At 45.5% G+C, this 20,634-nt stretch overlaps 1 protein-coding gene across 1 annotated transcript; it reads right to left on the reverse strand.

Moving 5' to 3' along the window:
* Positions 1 to 2,388: 2,388 nt before the first annotated feature.
* On the reverse strand, positions 2,389 to 4,887 carry LOC146009630 (uncharacterized). The gene has a single exon (XM_083150080.1). The coding sequence runs from the start codon at positions 4,885 to 4,887 to the stop codon at positions 2,725 to 2,727; it is 2,163 nt and encodes a 720-aa protein (XP_083006206.1). The 3' UTR covers positions 2,389 to 2,724.
* Positions 4,888 to 20,634: the final 15,747 nt, after the last annotated feature.

Genomic DNA, 20,634 nt, shown 5'->3' on the forward strand with positions numbered 1-20,634 from the left:
CGTTACACCTCCCCCTTTTAAAATGGCGCACAGAGGTGGTGACCCACGTCACCATCTCCTCAGTGCGCTATTCACTTCCTCGCCGTGAGAGTCCATCCGCATTACTGTGGTGGGCACCCTTTTTGTGCTGGATGGTAAAAGTGTACTGCTGCAGTATGAGACTCCATCTTAGCAGTTTACCATTATCTCCGGCAACTCTATTCAGAAATACCAATGGGTTGTGATCTGTAATTATTAAAAAGTCACGTCCGTACAGATATGGCTGGAGTTTTTGGAGAGCCCACACAATCGCCAAACACTCCTTCTCCACGGTGGCATAGGCTACTTCTCTGGGAAGCAATTTCTTACTTAAGAACAGGATGGGATGCTCCTCTCCTTTCTCATTGACTTGGCTGAGCACAGCACCTAGCCCATAATTGGAAGCATCAGTCTGCACTACAAACTTCTTTTGGAAATCTGGGGCCTGCAGCACAGGTGACTTAGCTAATGCGGACTTCAGCGCCAAAAATGCCCCCTCACATTCCTTTGTCCAATTGACCACCTGGGGCAACTTCTTTTTGGTTAAGTCTGTCAGTGGTTTTGCTAGAGTGCTGTAGTGGGGTACAAATTTTCGGTAATACCCAGCAGTACCTAGGAAGGACATGACCTGTTTTTTGGTTGTGGGAGTGGGCCACTCCGTTATAGCCTCTACTTTGCTTAACTCTGGGCGAAGGGTACCACCTCCAACACAGTGCCCCAGGTAGTGTACCTCACCCAGCCCAAGCTGGCATTTCTCTGGTTTAATCGTCAACCCGGCCCCCGTGATTTTACTTAACACACTGTTCAGATGGATCAGGTGCTCTTCCCAGGTCTGACTGAACACCGCAATGTCATCCAGGTAGGCGACGGCATGTGTCTCCTGGCCTTCCAGCAGGTCATTAACCAGGCGCTGAAAGGACGCAGGTGCATTTTTCATTCCAAAGGGCATGACCAGAAACTCAAACAGGCCGAATGGTGTGATAAATGCAGACCGCTCACGGGCCTCCGGTGACAGTGGGATCTGCCAGTATCCTCTACTCAGATCCATGACAGTGATGTAACGTGCCTGGGCCAGCTGATCTAACAGTTCATCTATCCTGGGCATGGGATAGGCATCGAACACAGTGGCATCATTTAACCTTCTATAGTCTACACAGAAGCGGGTGCCCCCACACTTCTTTGGGACCAGTACAACTGGGGCAGCCCAAGCACTGTGAGACCGTTGAATCACCCCCAGCTGCAGCATTTCATCAATTTCCCTCTTCATGGCTTCCAGCACCTCAGGAGAAGCCCGGTATGCTGGCTGCCTGAGGGGGGTCTGACTACCTGTGTTTACATGATGAGTTACCAAGTGTGTTTTTCCAGGCTTCCCTGTGAAATGGGACTTGTAGGGCTGCAGTGTGTCAGTGAGCTGTGCTCGCTGTGCCTCTGTCAGTTTATCACTGAAGTGGGCATCAGACAGGGATCGCCCCTCCTTAGCAGCAGCTGCTAAATCCATCAGGGGGTCAATTCCTTGCTCATTCTCAGGCAAACTACACACAGCAAACACACAAGCCCCCCTTTCGTGATAAGGTTTGAGCATGTTGACATGATACATCTTCTGCCTCTTACGTCCCTCCCCTTTTTCCACAATGTAATTAACATCTTTGATACGTTGTATTACAGTGTAGGGACCCTCCCAGGCAGCCTGCAGCTTGTTCTGTCTCATGGGAACCAGAGCCAATACCTTTTGCCCCACCTCAAAGATACGCTCTCTAGCCTGTCGGTCGTACCATTGTTTTTGCTTGGTCTGTGCAGCCTTCAGGTTGCTCTGTGCCATTTCCATTAGGAACTGCATTTTCTCCCTGAATTGCACCACATAGTGCACCACGGATGTTTCCGGGGTGACCAACTTCCCCTCCCACTCCTGTCTAATCAAATCCAGGGGTCCACGTGCACGGCGCCCATACAGGAGTTCAAAGGGGGAGAAGCCCGTTCATTCTTGAGGCACCTCCCGGTATGCAAACAGGAGGTGCGGCAAGAACCTTTCCCAGTCCCTTCCCTGGGACTCCACAAAGACCCTCAACATCTGTTTTAGGGTACCATTGAAGCGTTCGCAGAGGCCGTTCGTTTGGGGGTGATAGGCAGAGGTGATTAGGTGATCCACCTGCATCCTCTTACAGAGACTCTGCATGAGCTTGGACATGAACTGAGTACCCTGGTCAGTTAGCATCTCCTTTGGGAACCCCACCCTGGAGAAAATGGATATGAGCGCATCCGCCACTTTGTCTGCGCGGATGGAGGAGAGTGCTACAGCTTCAGGGTACCTCGTGGCGTAGTCCACCACAGTGAGAATGTATTGTTTCCCTGAGCTGCTAGGGATAGCGAGGGGCCCCACAAGATCTACACCAACCCGCTCAAAGGGTTCTGCGATAAGTGGTAATGAAATGAGAGGTGCTCGGCCTTGGTCACCGGGCTTCCCAGCTAACTGGCAGGCATGGCAGGAGCGACAGTAATTAGGTACATCGTTCCCCATGTTAGGCCAGAAAAAATTGGGCCTCAAACGAGCTTGAGTTCTTTTCGGATTCATATGTCCGCCTAAGGGAATTTCATGAGCTATTTTCATTAACCCTTCCCTATAAGCCTGTGGAACCACCAGCTGCCTGTTAGGACCTTCATCTTCAGGGTCCTCTGAGGAAGGTGGCTCACGATATAACAGCCCATTTTCTACATAAACTCTGACTGAGCCATTCCCCGTTGGGACCTCCTTGGCTTGCTCTCTGAGAGCGGCCAAGCTGGGATCGGTCTGCTGTTCTGCTTTGAATGCCTCACTTCTGAGCAGCTGATCAGTGTGGGGAAACAAGGCAGGCAAGCCCCCCCCCCCTCCTCTAGGACAGCATCTGAACTAGAGACTTCTACAGGAGGGGAGGGGGGTGGAGGGGTATCCACTTCCAGGGAGTCCCCTTCCACACAGGCAGGGGTTAAATCACAGCTGTTCTGGGCTGCAGCTCTCCTTGTCTGAACTGCTAACACAGAGATTGGCTCAGTATTCTGTACAACCCCTGATACTGGTGCTTTCGCAACATTATCTGGTAACGATACATCACATAATTCTACCTTAGTACAGGCATTGTGACCCACTTCCCCCCTGTACATTTGCAAAGGGTTAGGTTCTGCTAAACACAAATCTGCAACCTCACATACATTTACATTACGATTGTAAAGCTCAGCAGGGGTCGCCTGAGGGACAGAAGGGTTAGCTAGTAACACAGAGTCAGTACCAACATCACTTTCATTGACATAGGCAGTGTGCATCTTTCCAAGATCAGTCCCCAAAAGCACACCGGCAGGTAGATTGTCCAGCACCCCAACATCACGGATGCCTCTTCCAACTCCCCAATCAAGGTATACCCTGGCCATAGGAACATCAGGGTGGACCCCACTCACCCCCCGTACAGCAATAGTCTTTCCTGGGATGATGTTCTCTGGGCCCACCAATGCTGAATCTATGAGAGTCAGATCTGCACCTGAGTCCAATAGCCCAAGCGCCACCCTTTGTCCTACCTGGACTGGTTGTAGATTGTCCCGGGGTCTCTCCTGGGGTCCTCCTACACACAGGACGGCAGGCATAGGTTTCACGGCTGGGCCCCCCACAGGAGAGTTCCTCTTGGGGCAGTGGAAACTGATGTGCCCCACTTCATCGCAAGTAAAACACCTGCGGCCAGTTGCCAAAACAGGTTTTCCCCCCACCCCCCCAACAAATGCAGCGGCTGCTGGTTTAGTTGAAGAGGCCTGCTGGGGCGATTCTCCGGGTCTCCGCTCTCTCCAGCTGACTTGCCCGGGCGTCCCCCAGGTCTTCTTTGCCACAGAAGCCCTGGTGCTGGTGTATTGGTCTGCCAGGGTGGCAGCCTTTTCTGCTGATTCGGGATTCCGGTCCAGGACCCACTCTTTAACCTCAGCTGGGCAGAGTGCAATGAACTGCTCCTGCAGAATGAGGTCCTTCAATTTATCATAGTCCTTTACTTGCAAGCCCTCAACCCATTGATGCAATAGGGTTGACAGTTGTGCTAACAGGCCCCCATAGGTATCAGAGGGACTGCGCTTTGAGTCTCTGAACTTCTGTCGGTATGCCTCAGGGGTGATGTTGAAACGCTTTAACAAGGCTTTCTTTATGGCAGTATAATCTCCATCCAGCTCCTGGGGAAGGTCAGCAAATGCATCCAAAGCCTTTCCCTTCAGCCCAGGGGTTAAATAACTTGCCCATTCACTGGGGTCCAGTGCAAACTGCCGGCAAGTCTTTTCGAAACTCCTGAAGAAAGTATCCAGGTCACCATCTTTCTCCAGCACGGGAAATTGGTCATGCCGGGGCTTTTTCCTACCCGGGTTACCAACAGCGCTCTGGCCGCTGAGCCTCACCAGTTCCAACTGGTACTCACGCTCCGCCTGACGCTCTGCAGCCTCTCGCTCGGCTCTGCGCTGCTCAGCCTCTAGCTCGGCTCTGCGCTGCTCAGCCTCTCTGTCGGCCGCAGCCTGGCGCTCTGCAGCTTCTCTGTCAGCAGTTGCCTGGTAATGCTGCAGTAGCTGCACAGCCATTGTGGGGTCCAGGTCCTTCATTTGCCTGACAGCAGTTTGAAGGTAACTCTGCAGTGTAGACTCACTGTTGCCAGCAGATGCATCTGACCCTGGCGGGGCATCACTTGTGTTGTCTTGTGCCAACTGAGTCCCTGGAGTAGGAGTGTCCCTGGACTGGCTTCCTCCAGCAGCTAGAACCCGATCGGCTTCCATGAGTGCCTTTATCATCAGTTCTTTACTCAGGCCAGACCAAGGAATGTCCCTCCGTACACATATAGTCGCCAGATCATCACGTCTCATCATCCGGTAATCAGACATCCTGAGTCTCACACTTGTCAAATAAAATGATAGTAAAGAAAACAAGAGAAGGGAGGGGAACAGAAATTGCACTCACTGTGTGACTTTTAAAACTATAGTAAAGCTCTGAGTTCTGATTCTGGTGATGTGGGTATTTCTCACAAAATTCTACCCACACTCACTTAAGTTCTTAAAGAGAAAAGTTAATTCTCCATCCCACCGCTGCCACCAAATGTCACGGTACCACCGGTCGCCTGCTCCGATACGTCAATCTGAGCAGCGCCGGCCGTGACTGGGGTTCACTCAGGACACTCGGGTCCTTTCCTTGAGGTACACTGCCACCAGCCAAAACCTGATTTTAGCGCCTGAAACTGCGCAAGGGGCGGCTTGGCTCGCCCCTGACCACACAATACAAGATAACAATGGTAACGTTTTTCAGCCTTTCTCTTCTGAGGCTAATGAGTCTTAGGAACACAGAACCAGAACTGGGAATATGTATTATTTATTCCTAGAAATACTACAGAGCTTTAGAAAATAATTACAAGATTTTACAATGATTTTAAAAGTACACACAACGATTTTTAAATGCAAATTTCAGAAATAAAATAAAAAGGGAAAAAAGACAGAACCGTATCTTACAATCCTGAAGTGGGGGGGTTCTCCACAAGAAATCTCTCGTCGCCTACAGCCTGCTTGCTAGACCCCCAGGTAGTGACCCTGACTATAGGGAGAAAGGTCTTGTTATACCTTGCAGACTCCCTCATCCCTCCCACCCTTGGGATTCCACTCTTTCCATGCTGAAGGAGTGTGGAAGGTCCCTGGCAATGTATTTCTACAGTCTGCTGTTTCAAAGTGATTGATCCTCCTTCCTTGCATAGCAGACCCACTGATAAGAGATGTGAAGGAAGGGGACAAACTCTAACCTCTTCTCCTGGACCATGGTTTATGAGGGGCTCAGATCTTATCTTACATCCTAACTCCGGAGGAGTTCACAGATGTTACACTGAGGGAATACAGGCCTCAAACTCAAACCAGGGTCACCTACAGTTTACATACAAGACATGTCCTGATTCCAATACTCACAGGAGACATAACTATTACACCAATATCAGACATACATTGACCGGACAGATAATCATAACAGGAGGCATACGTTAATTTGATCGATCACCTGATCTGATCGTTACACACAGTATAGTCTTACTGTATATAGTCCATAAAACAAAAGTCCAGCTTACAATACACTGTCAGTGTTAAACACATTACTTTTATGAAGATTACAGATCCCAGCATATACGATAACATTTTCCATAACTCTACCGATGCAAGCCACTAACCCCCATATAGGAGTATTATCATCTATATATAGGTATCGTGTCCGTGAGTCTCCGAAACACTGCCAACTGCTGGCAGAGAGTGAAACTACATCTTTCTCACACATGATTCACAAACACAGATGGTAGCAGACTAGCTTTCGAAGCTTTTGCTTCGAGCGGGCTTACTAGTATAGTTATAGTTGTAGAAGTACAAATACAGGTAGTGGGGTTGAATGTGAGGTATACAGGTTATGCCATGGATTTGGATGCCAGCCAATCTGTAGCTGTCCAGCATTCACAGTGCTGAAAACATTCTAACCATGGAGATTAAAAAGTGAGCAAGCAATATTTTCATTCTGCTCCACAAAATTATCAGCTATTCTTTATCTGCAATTGTATTCAGTACACACAGCTGTGTTCATCATAACATACAATGTGCAAATAGATTCTGAGTATGTCCAATAAACAGGCCTCCAGCTTATGGCAATTTGTATCTTGTATCTGACATTTTTAGCCTGTAAAGAACTGGAGTGATGGGACAGGAAGGAAAGCAATCTAATGGGGGATGACTACAGTAAAGGCATGTTGCTATAATTGCAAACAGATGCAGACCAGTACAGAGATGCCTCTCAAAGCCTCTTAGTTTTGGGTGCCTGGGGGCACGTGCATATATACAAAATGACAATGACAACCATCCTACGTACACATTGGCTTTATACTAGTTGATGCGTATTTCACTATCAAAATATGTGTGTGTAATACCCCTTTCACACCAGAAAATGCAGGGACTTACCTGGGAATACAGTCCAAAGCTCAAGCAGGGACATTTCCGGATTGGCCCCTTTCACCTCGGCCTAGTACCTGCATTTTATGGTGTGAAGGGGGCAGCGGGTGGCAGGCAGCGGGGTCCAGACTTCGGGGATCCGAGCAGTGCCGGCTGGGCGATTGCAGAGCTATTTGCCGGGCAGCAGGGCGGGAAGTGCTGCTGAATTTAAAAACATTTTGAAAAGACTGTCCGGAAGCCAATTGGCTGAGAGCGTCCAGCTAGTCTTTTCAATATGTTTTCAAATCCTGCAGCACTTCCTGCCCTGCAAATAGTGCTACAAGCACCCAGCTGCTGCTGCCCGGATCCCCGCAGTCTGAATCCCGGACCTCACCACCCACTGCATGAACGCCACCACCCAGTGCCCGAGTAAGTTCCTTTCACACAAGCCAGTAACCCGGGCTGGTTGCAGGAGCAACCCTGCTAGCTAGCAGGGTTGAAATCCCGGCAAATTTTCCTGGGAACCTCTCACAACAGCGCTAGTCAGTGGCGGGCTGGGCTGGGCCGGGGGGGGGCAGGGTGCCATGTGCCCCCCGGGCCGATTTATCATTTAGTGCTGCGGGCCGCCTGGTGGTGTCCTCCTGTTGGCGGCACTGGCTGCTGCTTCAGGAACATGGATTCCGGCCTCCTGGACTGAGGACATATCTAGTACAGGAGGCCGCAGCCGCTACAGAGGGCGGGGCTGTGGGCAGGATGTAGGAGGGAAGAGGGTCCAGAGCCAACACCAGGACCGGAAGCAGCGCAGCCTGTGCGGAGTCACAGAGCACCCTACTTCCATTCCAGCCTGTGTGTGTGGGGTGCATTCCACATTACTTCCCCCCTAGTGCTGCAGCCCCGCCGGTGTCCGCCCAGTGGCGTGGTCATCGTTGAGATCAGCACCAGGTAATTGCAGCTCATCTGTTCAGGGGGAGAAGCCAGCCTGTGGTGTCCTCTCAGTCCTGTTATTAAACTTAGGGAGCAGCCTGTGGTTTTCTCTCAGTCCTGTTATTATACAGGTTGAGCAGCCTGTGGTGGCCTGTTATTATACAGGGAACAGCCTGTGGTGTCCTGGTACATTGCAGGGGGAGTAGTTTGTGGTGTCCTGGTATTACGCAGGGGGAGCAGCCTGTGGTGTTCTGTTATTATTATTATACAGGGGGCGCAGGGGTTTTCCCAACCCCCCATCTATGATGGAGCAAATATTTTACATTTTCGCGATCGTAGCTACGCCCTCTTACTGAATTATTCTCTACCCCTTTGTGGCAATATTTTTTTCAAGGGGGGGATCTCCGGGAATCGATGATACGCTGTTACTTATGGACCAGTGCTCTGGATTTGCCCCCCCAGGCTAAAAGTTGCCAGCCAGCCCCTGGCGCTAGTCACAGGAAATTTGGCTGGTGTGAAAGGGGTATAAGTGTAGCTTTAGAAGTAGTAAATGAAAAATTAACCCAAATATAAAATATATATACTGTATAAATGGGGGTATAAAGTGGGAGGTGGAGTTTATAGGGGGAAAATGGCAGCAAATCAATAAACAAAAATTGTGCCATGAAGACTGCTTGCATCCATCTTGTTTTTTAAAGTGATACCACCCTCAAGAAATGTAATTATCATTATATAGCTCTTATAGCGACTTGAGACACCTGCTTTAGAGTTTATTTTATTTTAGTTATATACTTATATGTAGGGAGACCAATCCTGAGATTTTGGGGGTCCCGGGTTTTATTAAAAATGTCCAGGGATTGGCAGTCTCTCTGAGCTCCCTCCATCCATCCTGTATTTTCATCCTGACAGCCTGACATTGGCTACTTGCGATCCCCATGTGGCTTTGCGGTCTGGGCGCCTGCACTCGGCGGCTGTTGCTGGCAGCGATCTATGTAGAGGAACTGCTTCCTTTCTATGGTCTTCTCTGGAGTCTGACAGCGATCTTTGGAACCTCTGTCTTTGGTGGTTGTCCACACAATTTACCATTCCCCCTGATGAGTTGACCGGACTCCACAGTCATCTTTAAATCTTCTTCCTTGCATTAGCTGTGAGTACAGGTGGCGTGCTAGCTGCTGCCATCTTGCAGCTGGTCTATTCTATGCACAGTGATTTGGGCTACCTGTTGTGCGGATACCCTTGCAAAGGGTCACATCTCTTGGGCCATGGGGAGCCCTTTACAACAGATCATCTGTGCTATAACTGTTTTGACTAAGTGGCTTCTCAAAATATTTGATGATGCACCAGTGCATACTACTTCTCCATGCTGTTTGTATGGACAGTGTAGTGATGGGGTTCTGCAGGATTTTTATACCCGACATCTGCCTCTGTAGACCTTACAACCTTCCTTTGTTGTCTATGCCTATATTGGAAGCTAACTCATTTTGCTACCATACTTATTATTAACAGTTTATTATATAGCGCAGCATATTCTGTTGTGCTTTACAAAGGAGACAGTGATACAACAAACTGGGTATTTACAGACAGTCAAAGGTATGAGGGCCCTGCTTACAATCTATAGGCAAGCTTACAATCTTCTGAATGTTTTGTTGGGGTTACAGCCCCTGGTCCTTGGCTATCTTCGACCTCTAGTGAGATCTTCTATGGACCCATTGCAGTTTGCTTATCAGCCTGGAATTGATGTGGATGATGCTGTCATACATCTGATGCAGAGGTCCCTACCTCATCTGGAGAGAACTGGGGCCACCGTGAGAATAATGTTCTTTGACTTCTCCAGTGCTTTTAATACCATTCAGCCCATGCTCCTGGGGGAGAAACTGGTTGACTCGGGGGTGGATCATCATCTAATTACCTGGATCCTGGATTACCTTACAAACCGTCCAAAGTATGTGAGGACCAAGGAGTGCCAGCCCGATACTATTATCTGTAGTACAGGGGCGCCGCAGGGAACAGTTTTGGAACCATTTCACTTTACTCTCTATACTGCAGATTTCACATACAATTCATCAACCTGTCATCTACAGAAGTTCTCTGATGACTCTGCTATTGCGGGTCTTATCGTAGATGGGGACGATAGGGAGTACAGAGAACTTGTGCAGAGCTTTGCTACTTGGTGTGTGGAGAACCATCTTCAACTTAACATGAGGAAAACTAGGGAGCTGGTAGTTGATTTCAGGAAATGTCAGCATACCCCCCCCCCCCAACTCCTGTGAGCATTCTGGGAATGGATATTGAGATCGTAAGAACTTACAAGTACCTAGGTTTTCACCTTAACAATAAACTGGACTGGTCTGATAATTCTGCTGCTCTGTACAGGAAGGGGCAGAGTAGACTTTATCTGCTGAGGAGACTGAGGTCCTTTGGAGTGCAGGGAGCGCTCCTGAAGCCCTTCGTCAACTGTGTAGTGGCATCGGCCATATTCTACGGAGTGGTCTGCTGGGGCAGCAGTGTTTCAACAGTCGACAATAAGAGACTGAACAGACTGGTAAGGAAAGCCAGTTCTGTCCTAGGAATGCCTTTGAATTCAGTAGAGATTGTGGGTGAGAGGAGAATGATCAGCAAGATAACATCATTATTGGATAATGCTTCACACCCGCTCAAAAAAGTTTTAGCACTTTCAGTGATAGGTTACTTCACCCTCGATGCTCAACGGAGAGATATCACAGATCGTTCCTTCCGACTGCAATTAGAATGTACAACGGTCATGTTCTGAAGAAGACCTGCATGTTCCTAGATTATTGAGTTATATTGTTTGGATCTTATCTTATTATGTGTGTTCTTATTATTATGCTATTACTCTTATCTGTACTTGAACCTTGCTGTAACAATTGAAAATTTCTCCATTGTGAGACGAATAAAGGAATTCTATTCACTATTTCCAAACTATGACACTACTTTCAATGGTTGCACCAAGTCTACACAATATGCTTTGCCTATATGGCTGACTGCTGGCTGGGCAGCATCTGAGCCAAGTACTGTTAGTGCTCAGTGCTACCTGGCCAAAAATAATTTTACTGACATTGACATTGCAAGGGAGCATCCAGCACATTGAGTACCTGTGCAAATTATTTTTGGCCAGGCAGCACTGAGAACTAACAGTACTTGGCTCAGATGCTGCCCAGCCAGCAGTAGAGTATATGGTGCTTAGGCAGGCAGCCATATAGGCAAAGTCAGGGACAGTGGTATTTCAAAAGAAGACAGCCAATCGGAGCTTGCAGACCAGTATCATTTCAGGGAAGAGGCCCGAATCAGGGGTTCCTGACTGGCTGCTGGACCGATTGGCTGTCTATTAGCTCTGTCATTGTATCAGCACTGTCATTGTATCAGTACTGTCATTATGGCTACCTACCTAAGTGCCATCTTCACATTACACAGCCCCTGCATCCATCCATCATTTCTCACTGCTCTCTCATCACTCCTTCCCTGATTCCTGAACTCTCTCACTACTCCCTTCACCCACCCTCCCTTATTGATCCCTACTACCTTATTTTATCAGTGCTCCTTACACCCACCCTCTCTCACTGTTCCCTACACTCATCCTCACTTGCTGCTACCTACACCCTTACTCTTTGCTCCCCACACCCACTGTCACTGGTCCCTATTACCTCCTAGGGAATCACAGGATTGAGATTTTTTCAATCCTGAGCCGTGGGAATAGAAAAATCAGGGACCAGGTTTGGCCTCCATATCTATAAGTATTAGTATCTAAATAATTATCCAGGCTCATGAAAATGGAATAGAAGGATGTTTTGATGCTGGCAATAAGACATTTAACCAATTGTATACAAAAGGAAGATATGAGGTTAACCATGGTGCGCACTAGCTGCTAGGAAGTAAATAGACAAGAGACGCTTCTTCACTACTAAAAAAATTCCAAATAAATACTGTAGATATTAAAATGTATATTAAATGTAAATCCATGGGCATACATGGTTAAAGTACAGGAGGAATAGTGACGCATCCTATTGTCACATTGAGGAGAAATTCACATACCAATTATTACAAGGGAAGTACCTTGTTTTATTTATCTAGCGCTGGTGATGGTAAATTGCACCCTTTGTATCTATTTAACCATTTGTGTCCCAGCAACACAACACGTCATTTAAAGTCATTAAACTTATCTCGCCCCTCTCACTCAAGTCACAGTGACCTCATCTGCAGAGCCACAAAGAGGAGCTCAGTGTCTCATATGATGACAGGCAGGCGCAGATCATTAGAATTTATATTCTTATGTCTCTTGCACACATCAGACAGGGACAGTATGGCAGTTTGGACAGAAGAACATACTGTAGCAGGAGCTTGGGGCAGCCTTTGATAATGAAGGACACAGTTTTATTAAAATCTCAAGTTTTTAGAAAGTCCAAAAAGTATTGCAGAGACATTTTACATTGATCACAAAGAGATTATCAATTAGGAAGTGAAAAACAGTGCAATATATATATTATACACACACACAAACAGATATATACAGTATATATATATATATATATATATATATTATATATACACACACACACATACACATATACATACATACATACATACATATACTGTACACACACACACACACACACACACACACACACACACACACAAAATATACAGAGGCATCAATTGCTTAACTATAATGACAGTCGCAGTTTTTGACGGTTCGCAGAAATGTGAATGCCATCTAATCCAATGTGGAAAAAAGAGCATGTACAAATTTTGACAAGTATATTTAATGGTTCCAATAGCAATGGATGCATTCTCTTCTGTTATTAGCCACTTTAAGGTTCTGCAGAATCTTGCATTGTGCTCCTCGACAGGATTGATGACAGGTTAATAACCAACAATGCTTCTACTAACTTAAGTTATGACACATCCCTGAAGTTCTGTACTATACTGTATATAGCCTTCGTACAACTGGGGAACTCTGAATTGGCTGTCCTGTGCATATTAGTTACTGACATTGGCATGTGCAGCCCATTTTATTAGGGGGTGAATCATAAAAGGGGTGTGTCTAACACCGCCAATCAGACGTGTCTAGGGTCTACTATCATCTATTGGCACTCTCTACAATTTAAACTGTCTCTCAGCCACACCATTATATCCTGCCTATTTCAGTTTTAATCTTCTAATTACTCTGTGTAACAGTACATGCAAATAAAGTCAAAAACATATATGGATGACACAGGTATGTAGTAATAGGACAATGGCCTAGTACAATTAAAAACACAAAACACACGATTGATAGGTGCTTCTTTTAATGAAATACAGTTCTAAAAAGCAAAATCACTATGGCTACTGATCCAAGTGTAGAGTAAGGCACAGATATGACCCGGAGAAGGCCTGAATAAAATGATTATTGCCTACTAATCTCAGTTAAAAATTCATGGAGAAAGATTGGCTTATGTATTTGTAGCTTATACTAAACACATAGGGGTGTAATGGAGCCCAAGCTAGCTGCAGCGTTAGAGTAGTAATATTTAGAGCATATATTAGAATAAGTCAACTAAGTTGGCAGTCCAAATAGCATATGGGAGAGTTCCTCCAGACATCATCAGTGTAAAGAAGTCCCAATACAGTAATTCTTCTGAGAACAGACCTACCTCACTATCCAATTATGGGGTTATTCTAACACAGATGAAACAAAGGCCCTTATTCTAGTTCACTCTTAGAGGCAAATTCCTTCTCAGAAGGACAAAACCATGTTCACTGCAGGGGGGCAGATGTAACAGGTGCAGATAGAATTAAATTTGGGTGAGTTATTTTGTTTCTGTGCAGGGTAAATACCGGCTGCTTTATTTTTACACTGCAATATAGATCTCACTTTGAATCAAAACCCCATCCAAATCTAACTCTCTCCGCACAAGTTACATCTGCCCCACCTGCAGTGCACATGGTTTTGTCCATTTGAGAAGGAATTTGCTTCTATGAGTGAACTAGAATAAGGCCCAAAGTGTGAAACAAAGGGCTTTCATACTTTAAGGAATTATGAAAAATGAATTCCATCTGGCATGTTTGCCAGACTCTCTTAAAATCTACTTGCATGGATGGTGATGGAGTTTGTTTTCGGTCTGCCTCAATTTGATAATATATTGGAACAAAAAGCTGGTAGCACTAAATGTACAGATTCAGAGACTCAGCCACACACAGATATATATTTGTCTTATATCAACATTAATCAGCACTGATTTATGGTCTCTATTTTGGGCACTCTACTCCTGTGAAGGCCCAAATTAAGACAATAGAACACGGCTCATTAACTAATGTACACAGAACAGGGGATTATTGCACTTAGCAAAATGACTAATAGATAAACCTTGTATAAAAAATCCTGGAGAGGGGCTTCAATATAGTGATGATATGCATTAGGGTTGAGGCAGAGATGCCTGATGACTCCTCAGAATCTCTAAGCCAATGATGTGAGGAGTCTGAAGTAACAGACAATGCAACTGATTTAGACTTAAAGATCAAAGATGTCATCAGCCTCAAGGTCAGCAACCTGGAGTTGCTGGACCCACTTTGGGGTCAGGAACTAGAGTTTGGAAATGGCTGTTCTAAAGGTTTCAGTGAGATTAAAGAGAAATAAATAATGATACTAGGAGGGTTGTTATTTAAGTCAGGACCTCTTAAACTAGTTGAGCTTACTGGTATATTGGAGATGCAGAATGGCCTACTGATGTGGTTTTTCATGTGGGCCAATAGCGGCTGAGGAGGTGAGCTGATGCAGTAGAGAGGATATCAAGGCCAGACTAAAGGTGATGGGATACTACACCACAGAATTAAGGTTTTCAGGATATACTGTGTGCCGGCAGTGGCGTAGCTACATATGTGTCAGACCCTGCGGAGGATTGGGGGAGCAGCGCCAGTGGGGTCTGTGGTGTGCTGGTCCTGTCCTGTACATATCTAATGAGCAGGGACCCAGTGCAGTGCATATTGAATGAGCTGGTCCGCGCCCCGTGCGTATGTAATGAGCAGGACTGGCTCATTACATATGCATGGAGCGGGGACCCGCTCCTTTACTATGCACTACATTTGGTCCCCGCTCATTAGAAATGCACGCCTGTCAACTCAGCCAGCGGCGTTCATAGTCCATCGCCTCGCCCCTTCTTGGAGGGGGGGTGGGGCGGAAATTTTTGGGCTGGGGGGTGCCAACATTTTTTTGGCAAGGTGAGAAGAATTTCTAGCTGGTACAGTCCTTTGGGCATACTCATATGCTTAAAATGGGAAAAAGGAGCGCTATTATAGTGAAAATATTGAAAAATGTTATGGGGTAATGGTAGAAATATTGTGGGGTACTGGTAGTATTGGGGGGTGTTGGGTATATATAAAGAGTGGTACCTGTAGGGAGAAAAAGGTTAATTACAATGTTTATACCCTTTTGGGAATTTTTGCGTTTTTTGAATGATTTTTCGTTTTTTTTTTTTTTTTTAAATGAAATAACTCCGTGCGGCACTGTCCCTAACTATCCCTATGTACCTCCGTTCCGTGATGTGATGATCTGCGGTAGATGAAAAAGAGATGACTGGCAGGTATCTGGCTAGCCACGCGTCCGTGGTAGCCGCTGCGATGTTTGTCCGTCTCTGCCGTCAGCCGGAAGTCGCCGGAAGTCCTCGCGGCGGGTTGTACGGTGTCACTGCGGGTAGTGGGATCAGCGTGCCGCTGGAGATGGAGGTTTGGAGAATGCTGTCCAACGCGTTTCATGCGACTTGGCGCACTTTTTCAAGCGTCAAGTCGCGCCAAGTCGCATGAAACGCGTTGGACAGCATTCTCCAAACATCCATCTCCAGCGGCATGCTGATCCCACTACCCACAGTGACACCGTACAACCCGCCGCGAGGACTTCCGGCGACTTCCGGCTGACGGCAGAGACGGACAAACATCGCAGCGGCTACCACGGACGCGTGGCTAGCCAGATACCTGCCAGTCATCTCTTTTCCATCTACCGCAGATCATCACATCACGGAACATAGGGATAGTTAGGGACAGTGCCGCACGGAGTTATTTCATTTAAAAAAAAAAAAAACGAAAAATCATTCAAAAAACGCAAAAATTCCCAAAAGGGTGTAAACATTGTAATTAACGTTTTTCTCCCTACAGGTACCACTCTTTATATATACCCAACACCCCCCAATACTACCAGTACCCCACAATATTTCTACCATTACCCCATAACATTTTTCAATATTTTCACTATAATAGCGCTCCTTTTTCCCATTTTACCTATTAACCAATTTATAGGAGCTGCTGAAAAAAGAGGTTAGCGCAGAACCACCCAACTCACATACTCATATGCTTGAAAACAAAGACAGATCCAGGCTTGCAGTTATGCAGGAGCACAAGGGTGGGTGCCGGGTTGAGGATTGCCTGTATACTGGAACTTGTGGACAGGTGCAGAATTACCCATATGCTGAAACACAAGGCCAAGTGTAGGTTTGCAGGATTGTTTGTATGTAGAAACATGAGGGCAGGGGCACAGTTTTTGAGATGTCCAATGTGGGAACACTGGAGAAGGTTTTTTTAGGATGCATATGCAGGAACATAACCAGGTTTTCAAGATGTCCATTGGAGGAACCCAGGAACTTGTATGCACAATGAAGAAAAGGACTGATTCATTGGACATCCAGGTAAGAACATTCCAAGATGGCGTTGCTCATGTAATAGAGCTGTGGGAACTGCCAGGAGGATGGCGCCAATCACAGACACGTAAGTCTTTGAGGCTGTTGGGCAGTGCTGTGGAGACTCTAGTGGTCATAACGATCTGTTGTGTGACAGTGAATCAATGAGGACAGCAGGAACCTGGCTTATACCCCTTTCACACCGTGCTCTTGGGCTGAAAATTGCTGGTTAAAACGGAGGTGTGTGCAGGTGTGAAACATGTGGAAGCATCACCCCGTGTTCTTTTTTGCTGAGACTGTGGCACTGGTCATGGCTAGGGTTATTTCTGGGTACAATTTGGATATGCTGAGGTGTCAAGGGGGGGGGGGGGGGGTTACCCGGTTATACCTGAAGTGCGGTGTAACATTTAGGTGTATAATCCTATTCGCTGCAGTTAGCCTCAGACAGGCAAAACAAGATCAGCAAAAGCATCTTTGTTTCTGTGGGAAAACGGGGCAGTGCCTGTGGAAATGGCTTCAGTGCACCCGTGTCATTTTGTGAGAAAATATTTTTTTTTACAGATGATCTTATTAGGATAAAATTGGTGAGACATCAGAACAAATCGTGAACCCCCTCAATCAGTAAACTGTACAATCACCAGAATAAAGAAAATACTTAAAAAAACATTTTTTGTTCTACACAAATGTTATAAAAAACATACATACTGTATGCCAAACGTCTGGACCTGGCAACTGACATTCATGCAAATACATTTATTTATTTTTACGCTCATATAAATGTTCTGCCTTGAGGGGGGAAATAAGCACCAATAATTGAAAATACTTCCAGTTGAGGGACATTTTATTCAATGTCCCTCCATTGTAAAACACACTATAGGTCGGTATGAAGATCAGGTCATCGACCAGTGGCATAACTAGATACATGTGGGCCCCATAACAAAAGTTTGTAAGGGCCCCTATTCATAACCTAATGTTGAAAAATGTATATAGCACATGATACTTTGACAGGCAAAGTGGGCCTCTCTTAGCTCTGGGCCCCATTGCAGCTGCACCGATGTTAGTTATACCCTTGCCATCTACAGTAAAAGCATTCTGTGTAGACTGTAGCTGCTCCACCATCTGAAAAAGTAATGAAGACGTAAGGATTGATGACGAATAGCTACATAGGGAAAGGATATATTGCAGAAGTTACAAAGATAGTTTCTCTCTGCTCAATGTTCTGAAATAATGCTTTGTTAGAGGTAAAACTTGTGCTCATGGGAATAATTGCAATATGAGAGATTCAGTGCATACAGAACTCCGAAAGAGTGCATACTCCCGGCATACTGATTTTTAAAGCCGCTCACTCTCTCTTGCCCCTCCCATCACAGGAAATTACTGCTTTTAAGAGCTGTACCAGCAACTAAATGTGATCTTATCAGAACGTTCAATGTTTATTTTCTCTGCTCAATTACAGGCAAGGTGAAAAAGGAATAGTCTATATTTATTTATTTTACATTATCCAGTCATGTGAGGGAAACGGATGTTTGTTAAGAACAAAAAAACAAAACCTTTAAAGTATAATCTTCCGTTTCTTTGAGAGACAATTAATAATACATGACTGCTGAGTGTCTCAATTCCCTCTATAATCACTGTGTATCTCTACCCCATTACTCCATTTCTGTAACATATATAGCTCTCCTTTGTGGAGTGTAGACAAGGCTCAAGACTGCACACTGCATGGTACCACGGGCGGGCTGATGCCATCAAATGATTTCTCTCCCCTTTGGCCACATGCCTTGAGGGGATGCGTTTGCGTACGGTATGCAGTCATTAGATCTACGGTGTCTAGGTTGATGGTCAAAAAGGTCGACATGATCAAAGGGGTCGACATGAGTTGTTTTTTTAAATTTGATCCAACGTGCCAACAGGCGGTATCATCCACTACGGCATGGTGAGAGAATATAATAGTGGGCCGAGCCCATCGAGGCACCATGCCCGAAGCATGCCGAGTGCTGTGAGGGGACGCAGTACACTTAGACGTGTCCATACCGACCTATGTAGACACCCAAAAAATATGAAAAATTTATGTCGACCTTTTGACTGTAGACCTAGACATTGTAGATCTAATATACCATAACCTTTGTGTGGTACAGATGGGATTAGGTGGGGGTGGGGGGGGGCCTTCGGCCAGGCGCTGTGCGGCATCAAGCTGCTCGCTAGGCAGCACTGAATCATGCCCAAGGTGCATTGTGGGCTTGCGATGCGCGCTCCTGCACACATCACATTGCGAGGTACAAAAGTATGTGCAGCATGTACTTTTTGAAATCGCATTGCGTTTTGAACTAGATGCAATGCAATCTAGTGCAGAACGCATGGTGCCCATCACATTAGTTAAATAAATGAATAAAAAGGGCAAAACAACATAACCATGCAACTTTTGCACAGTTATTCAGCACACTGCTGCTAATGTTTGGGCTCTTTCACATGTGCTCAAACACAAGTATTTTTCTTTCGTAAATACATAACCATTTACATTTGAAAAATATTCCCATATTACTGCAAGCAATCAATTTATGTATATATTGTACTTTAGATGTACTTTGTATTAATACTCATATTAGAGCTAGGTAGAAAATGTCTCCCTGGAGTAAATCTACTAAGCAGTGGGTTTTGCCATCAGTTTGACAACAGTATTGACTAATCATTGGTTTTGACAGTTTTTTTGTAAACCGCCTTTGAATTTGGAAGTCACTGGTTTAGATGCTACCTTATAAAATGCCCCAAAACTCCAAGGTTTAGCATTAGTAATAAGTGGTGAGGCAGAAGTGAAAGCATCTGTTTTGTGCTACTGGCACAGGTGTCACATCTAATAAATTGAAAACATGTTTTAGGGCATCCATTTTTGTTAGCATACATCAATAATGTATATTATTCTCCATCAGTGCCATAACTAGATGAATTGGTGCCCCCCTTCAATATTCAAAATAGGGACAGTGTACAGCGAAGGGATACAACACAGGATAAAGAGCAGGGGTACACAGAAAGTTGGATGTGCGGGGTGGCGGTTGCGTTGGAGTGCCAGCGGTAGGGGGTACCAGTGGCACAGTCCTCTGTGCTAGGAGGAAGCTGGTGCTATTTTCCATGCGTTGTCCCATTAAAGTCAACAGGAAACTGCTGATTGGCTGAGAGCCATGACAGATGGCTCTCTCAGCCAATGAACAGCCGCCCATTGATTTAAATGGGAATTTAGAATGTGTTGCCACTGTCTCCAGCCTGCTAGCCACTGCGTGTTCCCCACTGCTTCTTGGCATCTCTTTCCCTGCAATAGCAATACCTTTTTGTATTTGTGGGGCAATGTTTAGCATGTATTTACAATTTTTTTTTTTTTTATTCTGTAACACTCAAAAAAAAATGATCTTATTTGGATTAAATGAGGATACTCCACACTACAGTACAGTGGAGAGACAAGATGAGTAATTAGTGTGAATCTATATGCCGCAACATCTCCATCACCAAAAGCGCAGCAAGAGCTTACAGCACCATCTCCATAAGCTAGCCAATCCCCCCAGGATCATGTGCAGGATCTCACAGATTCTTCAGGGGACATCTAGCACATACAAATTGAGTACATGAGTACACAAATTAAGTGAAACAGTGACAACATTGGACAGATTAAGTGGTGTTTTTTTTTAATTGCACAAATACTTGCATGCTTACCGAATATATATTGCAATCATCACAGCACACCACATACAAATCCTGCCCTGCAAGCTCCTCTAAGGTGTGGTGCAAGGACCCGAGCTGGTCAAACCCTGAGTTCACCATAAAAAATGCACTCTCATGGCTCACGTCCTCAAAATAAGCACTGCTACAACACATTTTCACACATATATGTATAATCTTCTTTTTTTTTTATATGGCTGATCGATCTTATTTTGTATTGATTTGTTTTGTTATTTACTGAAAAAACTATTTGATTGATAACAACTATTTTTCTTAATCATTACTCACTGTTCTCTTAATTTATTTTGAAAACACAGTTAGGATAATCTTAAAGCTTTTTTTGCAGATTATGCAATAGACAGCAGCAGAACAGCAGCAGAACACTGGGTTCAATGTATGG

Source organism: Crinia signifera, chromosome 6 (genome assembly GCF_055691185.1).
Source record: "Crinia signifera chromosome 6, ASM5569118v1, whole genome shotgun sequence".
Taxonomy (NCBI): domain Eukaryota; kingdom Metazoa; phylum Chordata; class Amphibia; order Anura; family Myobatrachidae; genus Crinia; species Crinia signifera.

Excerpts from the sequence above, each read along its gene's own strand:
- LOC146009630 (XM_083150080.1), bottom strand. The coding sequence starts at position 4,887 with ATGTCTGATTACCGGATGATGAGACGTGATGATCTGGCGACTATATGT.